The following is a 15,592-nucleotide window of genomic DNA, read 5'->3' as shown; positions in this document are numbered from 1 at the left end:
GAGACAGCCCAAAATGTTACTCCCCATACCTCTAGTTAATTATATAAGTACTAGGACATTTCCTAGACTATTTTCTCAAATAACCAAAAACTAATATTTATCCCTCTGTAGTTTCGAGTACTTTGAAATAACATTTTATGAAATAAAAATTCATTTTGTTATATTTTGAATTTGTTTGCATGATTTACATTTCCATGAATTACCTCATGAGGAGAAAAATTAAGAGTTTTTAGTGGTATCTTATTTAGATGGGTTAGAATTACAAATAGTTGTAATAGTTGTAAGTTGTTTCTATTCTGTATGTCAAATAGGTAATGACAAATGATTATATCAATTTAGCTCCTTCCAGGAAAGACAGGAAAAAAGACAAGAATAAATCCTGTGGAGCAGTGATTGATAAATCAAAGACACAATCATTAAACAGAAAGATGTAATTAAATATGTCATGAACATGAAGGTGGACTGAAAGAATAGACATTGCATAAGTGTTTTCTGCAAAGAAAACCTTAGGGTTAGTGGTAAATCATTTAAAAGAGGTAAGAAAGGACAAACACACACATATGCACAGACTGGGGTGGGGGCAGAAGATAGAATGCAGAAAAGAGAGAAGAGAGAGATGACCAGTAAACTGAATATGAACTTAAACCAAGGAAGAAAAGGAAAAATATTAAAAATAAGGTATGTAAAGAACTAGACTTTTGTTCTCTTTTTAAAAATCACCAGTTTGTATTCTACTATAGTTACTTTTATAAATACTAAAATGATTAATTTAATTACTAGAACATGATTCAATTAAACATGCCATCAACCACTACCTGAGAAATGCAGCATTGGTACTAGAGAGAGAAGATAAAATGTTCCACCAATTTTCCATTTAGAGAAAGAATTGCTAATCAGAATCCTAAAGAGAAATGCACATCTTGAAAAGATGTATTTAGTAGAACATGGAGGGTGCTAAAAAGTTTAAGATATTTTGATATAAAATCCTAACCTAAGTTCAGAGTTAAAGGATACTAGAATGTACTGTAACCTCTCCTATTTATATACCTCTAATTTTGTTTCCTTCTTATTTATGACATATTTCTGCAAGAAAACTCACCTTACATTATATATCCTAAACATTAAAAGGAAATATAATTTAGGCCATACTTTTAGAAATTTAATAGACTTGACTATTACATAAATCATGCATACACTACTTGTATAATTATAAAAATCCACTTATTCTAGAAGTCCATTTATTGACATTAAAAATATTGCTTCTTAATACAAAACACCTTATTCCAAGTGTTCAAGATATGCACAAACATGTTTCCTAATCTATAGTATTGCACAGTAATGGAAAAGCTTTAAAATGAATATTTTGAAGTACAAAAACTTCTCAAACTTGAAATGTTAAAATGAGATACAAGGATTCTGATTGGATATTTTTAAAAACTATAAAGAAAACAATTTCGTAAAGCTTTACCGTATGGTTATTGAGAGTATCTAGTCCTAGAACTGATTATTATTTTGGGTAAAACAAGAATTCTTCACTCAGTTGAAGAATTTTAAATAAAGTACCCTCTTAATGGAAGAATGACTTAGAAAACAGTGCACTCAGCTGTGGTGGCATGTTGGGAGCAATGGTACATAATTTTAGGGAAAAATCATTTGATTAGACCTAGTTCTTCCACCTACAGGCCAGCTATGGCATTCCAAGACATAATTCCATTTTGGCCTCCAGTCACAACTGAGACCTCAGTGATTGGTGATGCTGTGATGCTCCAGGGCAAGACCACACCTGAGGGAGACACCCTGGGAGGAACCAAATCTTCATCTGTATAGTTCCTCATTGTTCTTGATAGGTCTCCCACCACCTCAGCAGCTATTATGTATAGTAGCTGCCCTCTTCCTATGGTGCCTTGCTCCCTCCCCTGTGACATCACGCCAATGGTTGCTCCCACCAAAGAATAAACCCTTCTTCCCAGTATGCCCCTGTTCCTGCCTAGAAAATAACCTAATACTCACTCACCTCCTACCACCTAGTGACATCATGGGGTCCTCCATTCCCTAGTCACTACCTCACTCAACCCCACCTCAGCCCCTACAAACCCCACCCCAGTCTCTATAAAAGACTCTTCCTGACCTGGCCATATTGCTTTTGCCTCTCTTTTGTTCAGAGACAGCCCAGCAGATCCATTCCCCTAATAAAGGCTTGCTGTGGCCTGGTCTGGTTTTGGTCTTCGGCCCTTTTACCTGACAGTTCTTAGATTTCCACTGCCCCCCAATCTTTTGTTACACCTTGTTTAATCCAATGTGAAGTACTGAACTCTGCATTTCACTTGTTACAATTGTTTCTCCGGATGTACTGAATAAAAGGTGGTGCAAGCTAGGGGTCTTTGTCTTTGCTGCCCAGAGCAGCACTGATCAGACCCAAAGCTCAGCTTCTTCTCAAAGTCTCATTTTTCTATCTTTCCTGTAATTCGCCACGTACTGCCGTGGCTCACAGGAGACTAGGACTTACTGCAGAGGTTCTGGTAAAGTCCCCTTCCCCTGTTCCCTACAGTGGCACATTGATCCTAGCACTCTGGAGGTGAGGCAAAAGGACCCCAAGTTCCAGCCCAGCTGGGGCAATTTAGTGAGGCCTTGACTAAGATAGAAAGATAGATAGATAGATAGATAGAGGAGTGAGGATGTAGCTTGTTGCAAAGGCCCTATGATCAACTCCCAGAAACAAAAAAACAACAAAAAATACTGTAATTCTTTGGTAATACAAATTTTAAGAAACAGATTAAAACTTCCAAGTTTAAACAATTTCTAGTATTATTTTAGTCTAAAAATAGAATCAAGAGTAGAAAAAGTTCTCATAAAGACTGTATGATACTAAAATAAAAAGTATTTAAAAGAAAAAAACATTTTATGTGTGTTAGACCCAGCGAGAGAGAACCAACTGGAGACTGATATTAAATCCACACAGGAGTTTATTACCAGCCGGGACCCAAGCTGACCATCAGACTCGAGGCCCCACTTGGGGGGAGACAAACATGTTTTATACACCTTTGAGGCCAACAGTTTCTAGGCCCCCCCCATGGGATAGAACTAGTGAAGCAAGCAAAAGGTACAGAAGTTGAACGTCCTGCTGTTAGAACATTTGTAAAACAATAGTTGGTTAGTTGTTATTTCTAAAGGGACCTTTTAAGGGGAGGAGGCTTCTAAGCTTCCTCCTTCTGAGTTCATCTAAAGGACAGGCAGGTGGGTCAAGCAGCAATATGGAGTCTGTCTTGCTAACCAGGGTCCTTCAATGGACTGTAAAGTTTTGAAAGTAAAGGCACCAAAATTCCATGATCATTATAAAGGACCCATTTTAAGATTTATTTAGGCATGAGAATTATAAAAGTCATGGTATTACTATTTAAAAGTCACCGGAAGGTATACTTATCCAAATAATCCTTGACCAAATTTCATATTTCCTCTATTGTGAGAAAGCTTTGCCTAATACAATTTTCCTGTCACTATATATTTTCTAGCTCATTACTTTTTTTCAGTCCCTGGTACCTCAGAGTACTTACCAGTTACTTACCAAACGAAAAAGAAAAAAAATTTCCTGTAAAACCATGGTAGGAAGGCCATTGCTAAATTTTAAGACTATGGCCTATACAAAGCAAAACTAAGAGGAAGAAAATTAACTTCACAAAAGAGAACTTTACCTTGTTATCAAAATTATAGTCATACACATCTGATGTATGCCAGGAATCATCAGGACAAGGTTTGTTGGAAAACCTTTAAGGAAAAAACATAAAACAAAAGTGGGTGAATTTTGTCCTTAAAAACTAGTGAAAGATTGGCTATCTGTACACTGAATGACATTTCTTGGTTGATACAATTAAAATTTGACCTCTGTTTTAAAAAAGCTTTTAGTTACTTTTTTCAGTTTTCTTCTAATTTATGAAACAGTTAATGAAGACTCACTTTCACTCCCACATCAAAGAGAGTCAGCCAACAGACTGGCAGAGCCCGAGAACAATTTGTCATTACAAATTGCCTGACTTGAAGGCTGAACTGAAAATGCAACCAATGGCTGACATAAGTTTTGTTATCTGAACTGAAGCAAACCTGATAACCTTAAGGTAGAAAGATACACTGTCCCCGTTCCATAGTCTATCTCTGTTTCAATGACTAAGCTTGATGTGATGTAAATAGAAAATGTCCACTGTAATTCTTCTGCGTAGAAGGTGTTTGGATTATGAGGATGCTTCACTCCTCAGTGCACTCTTCCACCTGGAAATTCAGGACCTGAACATGCTCTCAGGAGGTGGGGCCTGGTTGGAGACAAGCCACTGGGCCATGAGCTGGAAGGGTATATTAGTGTCCCTGGCTCTTCTGCCCTCTCACTGTTTCCTTTGAAATTTTACCATGCATAGTATAGATCACAGTGCAATGAAACTAGAAATCAATAACAAAAGAAACCACAGAAACTATGCAAAAATGAAGAAATTAAACAATGCACTTTTGAATAATCAGTCACAGAGGAAATTAAGGAAGAAATAAGACAGTTCCTAGAATGAAATGAAAATAGAATTTATGCGACACAATGAAAACAGTCCTATGAGGGAAGTATACAGCAGTGAATGTCCACACCTGAAAAATAGAATGAACTCAAATAACCTAATGATGCATCTCAAGGTCTTAGAGAAACAAGAACAATCCAAATCCAGAGAAGGTAGTACAAAGAAGGAAATTATAAAAATCAGGGCAGAAAGCAACAAAATGGAAACTAAATAAACAATACAAAGAATCAATGAATTGAAGGGATTTGAAAGAATAAACAAAATAGATAAACCCTTAGCCAATCTTAACAAGAAGAGACACAAAATAATGCAATTAGAAATAAAAAAGGTGAAATCACAGTAGACACTGCTGAAATTCAGGTAATTATTAGCAACTACTTTACAAACAGATATGCCAAACAACTGGAGAACTCAGAAGAAATGGAGAGATTCCTAGATACATATGAACTACCAAAGTTGAACCAAAAAGATATAAAAACTCTGAATTATCCAGTCTCAGGCAAGGAAACTGGAGAATTAATGAAAAAGTACCAACTAAGAAAAGCCCAGGACCTGATGGGCTCACAGTGAAATTCCACAAGAACTTCAGGGAAGATCTCACACCAATATTCCTCAAACTTTTTAATAAAATTGAAAGATAAAGAGCACTTTGAAAATCATTCTTGGAAGCTAACACTATCCTGATCCCAAAATCAGACAAGGATCCAACCAAAACAGAGAACTACACGCTAATTTCTCTAATGAACATAGATATAAAAATCCTTAACAAGATACTGCAAGATTGAATGCAACAAATCATTAAAAAGATCTTACACCATGACCAAGTAGGTTTCATCCCATGGATTCAAGGATGGTTCAATATACACAAACCAATAAATGTAATTCATCACATAAATAAAAGCAAGGACAAAAATCACATGATCACCTCAACAGATGCAGAAAAAGCATTTGACAAAATCCAACATGCATTTATGATAAAAACCCTACAAAAAATTGGAATAGGTGGTCTCTACTTCAAACTGATAGAAGCCATCTATGAAAAACCAACACCCCCGCCCTGTAGCCCATCCACATCCAGCATCCTGCCGGGTCCTTGGCCACCTCCACCTCCGTCACCTCAGGGCAGCACGCCATCCTGCAGCATCACGCGGCCACCACCACTGCTGCCACCATCGGCACCCACCCCCATGTCCAACCCCAGCCCCTGGCCCAGGTGCACCACATCCCCCAGCCCCACCTGACGTCCATCTCCCTGTCCCACCTCACTCACTCCATCATCCCCGGCCACCCGCCACCTTCCTCCTGTCACCCCGTCCACATCAACCTGCCTCCGCCATCCACCCCGGGCCCTCCACCTTTCACCCTGTCCCACAGGCTGCCCTGTACCCCACCCTGCTTGTCCCTCAATGGCAGCTGCCACCGCCCTGCACATCCACCAGCTGCTTCACCCCATCTTCGCAGGGCAAGACCTGCAGCACCACCCCGCCCCACCCCCTCCACGAGTTGGGGCGTGGGAGACTCCCAGGCCAGGGCAGGCACCCCACGGTTCTTCCCCCAGGGTGTGGAGCCCAGAGTGCCAGCCGGGCATATTGGGCCTGCAGTATCCAGTGTCCGGGAGCCAAAGCGCCGAGCTTTGGTTTGCAGGGTTGGGCTGGGAGTGAGGCTTTCTTTGGGTTTACTATCAGGGATCCCCTTCCTCCTTCTGCTGTCCTCCCCCTCTCCTCTGTCTCTGGGCTAGGGAGCTCCTGTCAGTGCTGCCCACACCTCCAGGTCGTCACCTCCCCATGGTCCCCTCTTGCCTCTACTTTTTATCCTGAGCGCCTCCTCTCTACTGGCCTCAAGACACTCTCCTTGTCTCTGGGCCCCGGAAGGTCCTGCACCATCCGCTCCTGCCTTCCTGGTGCCCTGTTGCTCCTGCTCTGCAGTCGTGGGTGGTGTCTTCCCTGTCCCTCAGTGACATGTTGCCCAGGTGGGGTGGGAAGGAAATCTGACCCGGAACCAGATGTGGCCCAGTCCCTTGTCCAGAAGAGGCCTCCGCACGGACCCGGGGAGACAGTCCTCCTGACCGGGGCTGTGACCGCTGCCTGCGTGCTTCCCAGGGCAGGTGTCTGTGTGATGGGCATATCTTCTGTTGTGCTGATGTTCCCTTCTTACTTTATAGACCTTTTTAATGTAAAAATTGCACTGAACTCTATAAAGGTAAATGCTGCTTTTTGTAGCTTGTATAAAAAGGTTCCATATTTGTAATATACTGCACTAATTTTTTTATGTCCAGCTCTTTAAGTGATCCTTGTTCTAGTGGTTTTGTGTAAATATGTTTGCCCTAGTCAAATTAAGAAACTTTAAGGGTTATAAAATGAAAGCAAAAAAAAAAAAAAATTTTTGTTTTCTGCTAGATACAAAAACAATAAATAAATAAATAAACCATTCTGAGAAAACTGAATACTTACATGCAGAAGATTGAGTCTACATTTATATATCTCACCATGTACCAAACTAAAATCAAAATGGGTAAAAAATCTAAATGTTAAAACAGAAACAATCTGCTGGAAGACAAAATAGGTACAATTCTTGAAGACATAGGCTTAGACAAGGACTTTCTGAATAGAACCCCAATGGCACAAGAAATAATAGAATCAACAAAAGGGATCATGTCAAATTACAAAGCTTCTGTACTACAAAGGAAACAACCAATGGAATGAAGAGACAACCTTCAGGGTGGGAAAAAAGTTTTGCCTACAGAAGACTAACATCAAGACTATATAAAGAACTCAAAAAAATTTGACCTCCCAAAATAAAAGACCCAGTTCAAAAATGGGCAACCAAAACGAAACTGATAACACTTCTCAGAACTACAAATGGCCAATACATACATGAAAAAATACTACTGCTGCCCATCAGAGAAATGGAAATTAAAACTACATTGCAAATTCCATTTTACCTCAGAAAGAATGGTTATCATCAAAAAAGTCTAATAAATGTTGATGAGAATGGGGGGAGGGGCGGCACTTTTCTACACTGTCAGTGGGAATGTAAACTAGTACAACCAGTAGGAAAATCAGTGTGGAGATTCCTTAAAACACTAAAAATAGAAAGTCCATTTGAGCCAGCTATGTTCCTTCTAGATATCTTCCCAAAGAGTTAAAGTCATAGTACAGAGATACATGCATAGCCATGTTTACAGCAGCACAATTTATAAGAGCTACATCGTTGAAGCAGTGTACATGTCCATCAGCAGATGAATGCATAAGGAAAATGGTATTTATATACAATGGAGTACTACACTGCCATAAAGAAAGATAAACTTCAGGCATTCATAGATTATTAGATGCAATTAAGAATATAATGTTAGGTGAAATAAGTCTGACACACAAGTTCAAATATTCTCTTATATGATAAATAACATATATAAAAATACAAAATAGAAGTAGGGAGAAGTTCAAATACTTCCTCAAACTGCCTATTTCATTGTTTCAAAATTATTTTAATATATATACTAATTTGTTTCATTTATATTACTAGTTCATCTCAGATCTCTGAAAAGAAAGTTTTGTGTTACCAGTTTCTTTTTTGTAAGAATCTTTTTGGTTTATGTCTTGTACTCTGAGATTGAACTTTGAAGATAATGATACACATTGTATTAACTATTGTTATTCTCTTATTATTGTTAGGAAATTTTACTTTTTCATAAAAAATAGCAAACATCAGTCAATATTACTGTCTACCAGATCATGAATCCTCCTATACAGTGTTCTTTGTGTTGCCCAATCAAAATAAACGCTTTCTTATGGTTTGTGTTGGTATTTTTCATTATATCCCAATAATTGTAAGTTAGCCTTCTTCCTATTGACTTGACTGTGCATTATTTTACTTATTACTACTGTAGAACACCACGAAAGTCTTGTTTAAAAAAAAGAACAAACAACTATACCTTCTCGGCTTATCCACCGCATGAATATTTGCTTTTTCCTTTATAAGTAATTCTGCTACTTGCTGTTTGTTATCCTTGAGAGCAAGCAAATATGGTGTGAGGTCATCCTGTGAATGAGCAGAATCAATTTATAATCCACACAATTGCCTATTTCTCAACTGAACTGAAAATCTTGTAAAAAATCCCCTCGTTGTAACCTAATACAGTAGGCCCTTGACTTATGAACTCGATTGGTTCTGAGGGCTGGTTTTAAATACGTCAATACAGCTGAGATCTGGATGTTTACCTGGGTACACATTATAGATAACAAGAGGCAGATGAATCGTCCATTAACCTATCTAACCCAAGTTGTTCATATGCCAGGCCAGTCCTGACTCGAAGGTCCACTGTATAGAGCATAAATACACAGCAGTCTCTTCCTCCTTAGTATGCTTCCACATGTGCTGTTCCTGAAAGGCACTACCTCTGCCTAGGGTTGCTATGTGAGCTCAGTGTCAAAACTCGCTTCAGGCTTTCACTGACTACAAGGATCTTTCCTTCTATCATAGCAGTTATCATGGTACTCTGGAGTTATGCGATGTCTCCTATCTAAAATAAAAGCATCTTTCAGGGCAGGGGCTGTATCTTTTATCTCAGTAGCCCCAAGCCCTAAAGCATAGTAGTAAAAGACTGAAGTATTTTTATTGACTTGATGAGCTAAATTATCTGTAGTGCAGGGTTTCTCAGTCTATATTCCAAGAATAATTTTCCACAAATTCTATGCCTCAACAGATTCACTAATCATTTCTTTGAGAAATTATTATAAAACTGTGCATTATTTATTCAGTATTAAAATCTCTTTAACTGTGCTTTGTTTCTACTTGACAATACTTTTTTTTCTGGCAAATATCAACATCTGAGGAATTAAGAGTTTCAGGGATACAATGCTGAGAGCTTCCCAGGAACATGGAAGTTTCTTCTGGGTTATGGAGGAAACTTGCTGGATTCTATGTATAGTGAGTACCAGGATCCATGTACAGATGTCAACCAATCCTGCTCCAAATGAGTCCCCGAGACATGGTCACTCATTTGTGAAATAGGCTCCAAATGAACTTTGACTGCTTATTACTAAACTGTCCATGGGTTTTCTCCTATTATTAGATGAAAATTTTATCTTAGAGCTGATGGAAAGTTTAGTATAAAACTTTGATTTTCACTTATAATGATAATCCTGGGATTCACATGCATATGTACTCTTTCTAATAAGTTTTCATTCTATTTCCATTCCAAATGCTAAGCCTATTTCTTTGTTTTAGGCAAAATATGTATAAATCAGAGGTAAAACTATGATTTATCAATTAAGAGTCTAATATGTAATGAAAGCCATTAAGTCACATGTATTTTTAAGGGACAATGCTGAAGAGAAAGATATAATATTGGTGGTAAAAGACATAACATCCAATTGTAATCATAATTAACCTAATAACGCTTGTAGACATTCTAACAGGAATATGAGTATTTATAGTATAAGAAAAAGCTTTTTGTTTTTTGGTACCAGGGATCGAGCTCATGACCTTGCACTTGTGAGGCAGGAGGCGGAACCACTGAGCTAAATCCCCAGCCCAAGAAAAGCTTTTTGAAACAACTTCTAAATTCAATTCCATTTCTAAGATGGTACCATAAAATACAGATGACTTTTTTTTGAGGGGTGCACCAGGGATCGAACTTGGGACCTTGTGTTTCGAGGCAGGCGGCGGCACCACTGATCTAAATCCCTGGCCCTATAGACGACATTCTTGTAAATTAATATAAAATATCATGAAACTCCTTACTCTTTATTAAAATATACCATAATTCAAGAGCTGTAAACTCATAAAGGCACAGTAGTGGACAGGAGGAAATACAGAGGTGGGTCAACAGCAAACTGGAAAAAATACTGAGAGCTGCAGATACAGGGGGCACACCCCAACAGTCATATGGTCTCTGATGAGACTAGTTCTCTTCTTTCAGAGAATCTCGAAACCCCAAGTTCTGGTGGAGTTTCATGAAATTTCAATATGGAATCTATGGAGGCAAACTGAATATAGCTAAGAGCCACATTCCATCCATAGTCTTTTGCTTATATCTTTGCTGTGCATGTGATTCCAAATGGTTGTGTAAAAGTAAATGTTTGGATGTAAAAATCCTTCCTTTAACATCATGTTTTACCAAAAAGTGAGATCCAGGGGCTGGGGATTTAGCCCAGTGGTACCGTGCCTGCCTGGCAAGCCCAAGGTCCTGAGTTCAATACCCAGTACCCCCCCCCCCCCAAAGGGAGGTCCCACAATGTAATGAAAAAGATTCATTATACCTATTTTAATAATTTTTCTAACACTTTAATTTATCCTCCGTTTGTACATAATTGTTCCTGACTGTCAATTAAATAAATAGTTTCATAGGAGTGCTCAAACTAAATTATCAAAAGAATTCCCAGCTGGGTACGGTGGCACAAACCTATAATCTCATCCCTCTGTGGGCCCAGGCAGGAGAATCCAAGTTGGAGTCCAATCTAGGCAACTTAGTGAGGCCGAGTCTCAAATTTTAAAAAGGGGCGAGGAGTGCTGAATGCTGGGCAATTAGGCCAGAGGAAAGACCCTAGGTTCAAGCCTCAGTACCACACATACAAAATAAATAAAAATTTTAAAAAAGTATTCTCATCTACTTTCTTACTAACTTCATTGATTTCTGCCAGGGCTCCCTGAACTTAACACATTGAGATAGTCTATCATATGCCTTCAACTAAAAACAGGCTCATGGTTGCTACCATTCAGTTGAGAAAATCCTGAAAATAATCAACATTTGTTGACCTCATGCTCTGAATGAAAACAAAGAGATGTAAAACTCTTAAAGAGTTGGCTTAACCATAAGTGAATTTCTGCAGAGCTTCTCAATGGCAGTGAATGACTGCAGGTTGGCGGGAGAGTGGTGGTTTTTCTGCACGCCAACAGCACCAATAATACTCCTTTTCACTTCCCATTGACAGAGGTAGAGAAACACAAATGAAAGTTGAGCTAACATGTTGGAAAGGAGAGACTGGAAGAAAGTGGTATTTAATCAAACTCTTCCACAGATTTCTCAAGTTTCTGAGATTTGGGTATTCATCTTTCTACTTATCTATTAAATGGTTCTGAGCTATATCAGAATCTTGAGGAAATATTTTTAAATGTCCATGTCCACCCCTTAATAGATTTACTGAATCAAAATCTCAGGGGAGAGTCTCAACTTGTACATTTTCAAAACGTTCCCCAGATCACTGAGAAGCACAAGTCTAGACGAGAAGTAGAGAACCCAGAAAGTCACGTCAGTCTTGTCTCTCATCCACACAGCCAGTTCTTTTCACATTTGGGGATTTGGTCAAAAGGAGGGAAAGTAAGAGGTAGTTACTCCCTTAAAACTCCATTCAATCCTCTTAGGTAGGAGCAGAACAGGGACTAGTAAATTCAAAATGCAACTGACTTCATTATATAAGCCCCTTATCTCCCAGCTCCCAGCAAGACATTATAGGTTTGAAGGCAGAATTTAGAGTCATATTGGTTGCTGTTTCTGCCTGAAAAAGAGAGAATATTTGCTAAGTATTTATTCATTCCCCCTTGTTTTCCACCTAATCACCATCCAGCCAAGGCCAATTTGGCTTCATCAGAGTGCTCCTAAAATTGCAGGTTTGAAATTATACAACTTTCTTTCCTTACAAAGAATTTTTATTCCTAAACCAGGTACAGTCATGCATGCCTGTAATCCCTGCACTGTGGGAGGCTGAGGCAGGAAGATTGCAAGTTGAAGCCCAGCCTGGGCAATGAAGTGAGACCCTGTGTCAAAATATAAAATAACATAAAAGAGCTGGAAATGTAGCTCAACGTGAAGACCCTGGGTTCAATCTCCAGTAACAACAACAAAAAGAATTATTATTCTCAAAGCTGAAAATCAGAGAAACATACACTGCATTGTTTCTCTGGTGTGAGAAACTGAAAGTGGAAATAAGGACAAAAATGTATAATAGATATTGGGAAATGGTAAGAAAATGCTCAAATGGGAAGTGGAACAAGGGAGGGGGAAGGGGGATAGGAAGGAGGGGACAAGAAAAAAGTGAGAATAGAAGGAAAATACAGAAACAAAGCTTTTGTATATGGGGGGGTCAAAGGGAAAAAGGAGGAGCTTCATGGAAAAAAACAAGAGGCAGGATATATCATGCACAGGTGCAAATTCCCTATGATGAGTGTTATCATTTGTATATCTAAAATGTACCAATAAATGTTTTGGTTCAAAAAAGAAAAAGAAAATTGAAGACTATATTATGTCTCTACACATAAACCAGAAAAATAGTTTTTCAAACACAAACAAGGAGTTGGGGACTTAGCTCAGTGGTACTCCACCTAACTCGCAAGCACAAGTCCAGAGTTCAATCCCCGGTACCAAAAAACCAAAACTCCAAATAACCCCCATTGGCTTGCATATTTCTAATCACCTTCCCTTTCCATTTTTCCCATTTAAGCGAGATCACTGAAAAATGAACCAGTTTTATAACTTGTCAACAGCAACAAGATTTCCACTCATTGTAAGATGCTGCTGTTGTGTTTAAGTTTTAAAATAAAGCCTATTTTCCAAGGCAAATTTTGCTGTCCTAGTTTCTTTCAAACTAATTAATGGGAGGAAAAAAATCTTTGGTGGAAATAATGTCATAAAAAAGAAAAGATTTACTTTTTAAAAATTCAGTGTTTTCACAAATATTGCTATAAATGCATTAAAAAACCCTGTATCCTCTAGTATTTCTTTAAAATTATCAACATTTAAAGTGAAATCTTTAACAATTATTTTAAATACTGCATTTTCATTCATGGAATGCTTGAGCCTATGAAAAATTGACCCTACCTATATGTCACTGTTAACGTGAATCTACTTCAAATATTTTGGAAATAAAATGAGTTGATCTATACCTTATTTTTGGCCTCAGTATCTGCATGGTGTGAAAGCAGTTTTGCTGCTATTGATGTGTTTTCACTAGAGACAGCATAGTGGAGAGCAGTGTTGCTGCTGACATCTGCAATATTCGGATCAGCACCATGTTCCAAGAGAATAGTCACACACTCCTCCTGGTGGCATTGTACAGCCTGTGGGTATTGGAACAAGAGATTGTCAACTCAAGGACTCAAAAAAGACCTTCTACATGCCTCACCAAGTAGTGATATTTAAATTAAATCAATTCACTTTTATTTTCAGCATTTAAATACAATCCATCTCACACTGAAATTGTTGCCTGCTACCTACCTTAATCAGAGGGGTACTGTTCTCACTGTCACAGGCATTGATTTCACACTTCCTGTCCACCAGGAGAGTCACCACTTCCGGATGGCCAGAGGTACAGGCAAAATGCAAAGCAGTCCTATGATAGTGGGAAAGATTATTAGGAAATTACAGAGCTCTGCTTCAAAATGCACAATTATTCTTGTAATCATGAACATTAAATAGCTTTCAAAACAAGTATTTAATTTTCTCCTAAAATGTTCAATACCTATTACTCATCAATTAGTGGAAGAGCAGCCAGGTGATTTTGTGTTTGTGGTGGGGGGCAGGGATGGAAGCCAGTGTCTTGCACATACTAAGCAAGAGCTATACACTGAGCCACACCCCCCCACCCCCCATCCCAGAGCAGCTTCCTGTTACAGGAAGAGCACGCTTTGGATTGAGCTCAACTTGGATTTAATTTCTCCTTTGAGCTCTTACTCTCTAGCTATCTTTTAGCCTTTCTATGCCTCAACTTTCTCACCTACAAAATGATGACTGAAAACAGTTATCTCATAGGACACTACTGTGATGGTTCAATAAAAATCCACTCAAAATATTTAGAACAGTTTCCAGAACAAGTAACTCAATAATTATTAGATATTGTAATTACTACTTAACAAAGACAACATTTCAATTCAGTAAATCAATTGCGTAAGAAGGTGCAACTATGCCATGTTTAGCACTCAGCCTTTGGATTCAAATCCCAGTCTGCTGAGTCAGTGCTGGCATGAATAAAGTTGCTTCCTGGGAAAAAGGCCTCAATGTCTCATCTCTCTACATGAAAATCCTGCAGCAGTGGCATTTAAAAAGTGTTCTTCCTATAGAGTCATCACACAATCCATAGTGTCTTACAATAAGTAAAATATGATACAGCAACAGGTCTGTGGCAGCTGTGGTCACATGGTTGGTATTTTAAAACTACTATAAGGAAAGAGGGCTGAATATCAGTAAAATAAGACAAAATAAAATGACAAGCCTTACTTTGATTTCATTTTAAACTGAATAAACCCCAGGATTCAAATGTGTAGGTATGGACCATTTTATTTATTATTTATATTTATAGAATGCACAGAAATCAAATATTTCTAATGTTTAATATTAGCACTTAGTACTGTTACACATTTTCAAAAGAGCTGTTAATGAGTCTCTTACAATTTCCTATCTTCAGAGCGTGTTTTTATTTGAAAAGAAAAAGGAAAAGCTTCAATTGAAATTGAGTTCTTCAATTTTGAATCTCTCAACTTGCTAGACTGAACAGGTAAGCATGATGGTTTAAGGAGGGAGGGATCCTGATAGTAGAATACATAATAGTTATTCAGGTTATGTTTGGTGAATAAATGGATTGAAAGAATGGATAAATACTGTGGGAGAATATAAAATAAAGCAACATTTCTGCGACAGTAATAATCATTTATATTTGATAACTTTTACTTCCATAAAGATACCATTAAAATGATCTGTACTTGCAAATATGTACTAAATCTATAATAAAATGCATATAATTAAGAATACACATAATAAAATCTATAAGCACAGATGATCTCTACTTCTGAAGAAGCTAAGAGCTGGCAGAAATACCAATACACACACAGAAAGTGAGCAATTATCTGTGCTGATTAATATTCCTCTTGTTCTCCTGTTTATTCACAGTGCATTTTGATTCGGATTTTATACATATTCGCTGTAGAAATCACAGGTAAGAGAAGAGAAACAAGGGCACACAGAACTATTGACAAAACTAATCATGTGATAATCCCAAAGGCAAGACTCAAAAAACCCTCAAAATACTGAATGAATACTGAGTATATTTCTT

General features: G+C 38.0%; 1 protein-coding gene across 1 annotated transcript in view; it reads right to left on the bottom strand.

The window, feature by feature from the left end:
• Positions 1-15,592, bottom strand: part of LOC101713677 (ankyrin repeat domain-containing protein 26-like) — a 63,118-nt gene that overhangs the window by 41,279 nt on the left and 6,247 nt on the right. Inside the window, exons 2-5 of the mRNA XM_021244588.2 lie at positions 13,762-13,876; positions 13,431-13,604; positions 8,482-8,588; positions 3,690-3,762 (exon numbers count right to left, since the gene is read on the bottom strand). Of these exons, the coding sequence (XP_021100247.2) occupies positions 3,690-3,762; positions 8,482-8,588; positions 13,431-13,604; positions 13,762-13,876 (469 nt within the window). The remainder of the gene's footprint in view (positions 1-3,689; positions 3,763-8,481; positions 8,589-13,430; positions 13,605-13,761; positions 13,877-15,592) is intronic.

Source organism: Heterocephalus glaber, unplaced genomic scaffold (genome assembly GCF_053883595.1).
Source record: "Heterocephalus glaber isolate CG9 unplaced genomic scaffold, H.glaber_assembly_v1.0 deba00001662, whole genome shotgun sequence".
NCBI classification, from domain to species: Eukaryota; Metazoa; Chordata; class Mammalia; order Rodentia; family Bathyergidae; genus Heterocephalus; species Heterocephalus glaber.
This window is presented reverse-complemented; position numbering and strand designations above follow the sequence as displayed.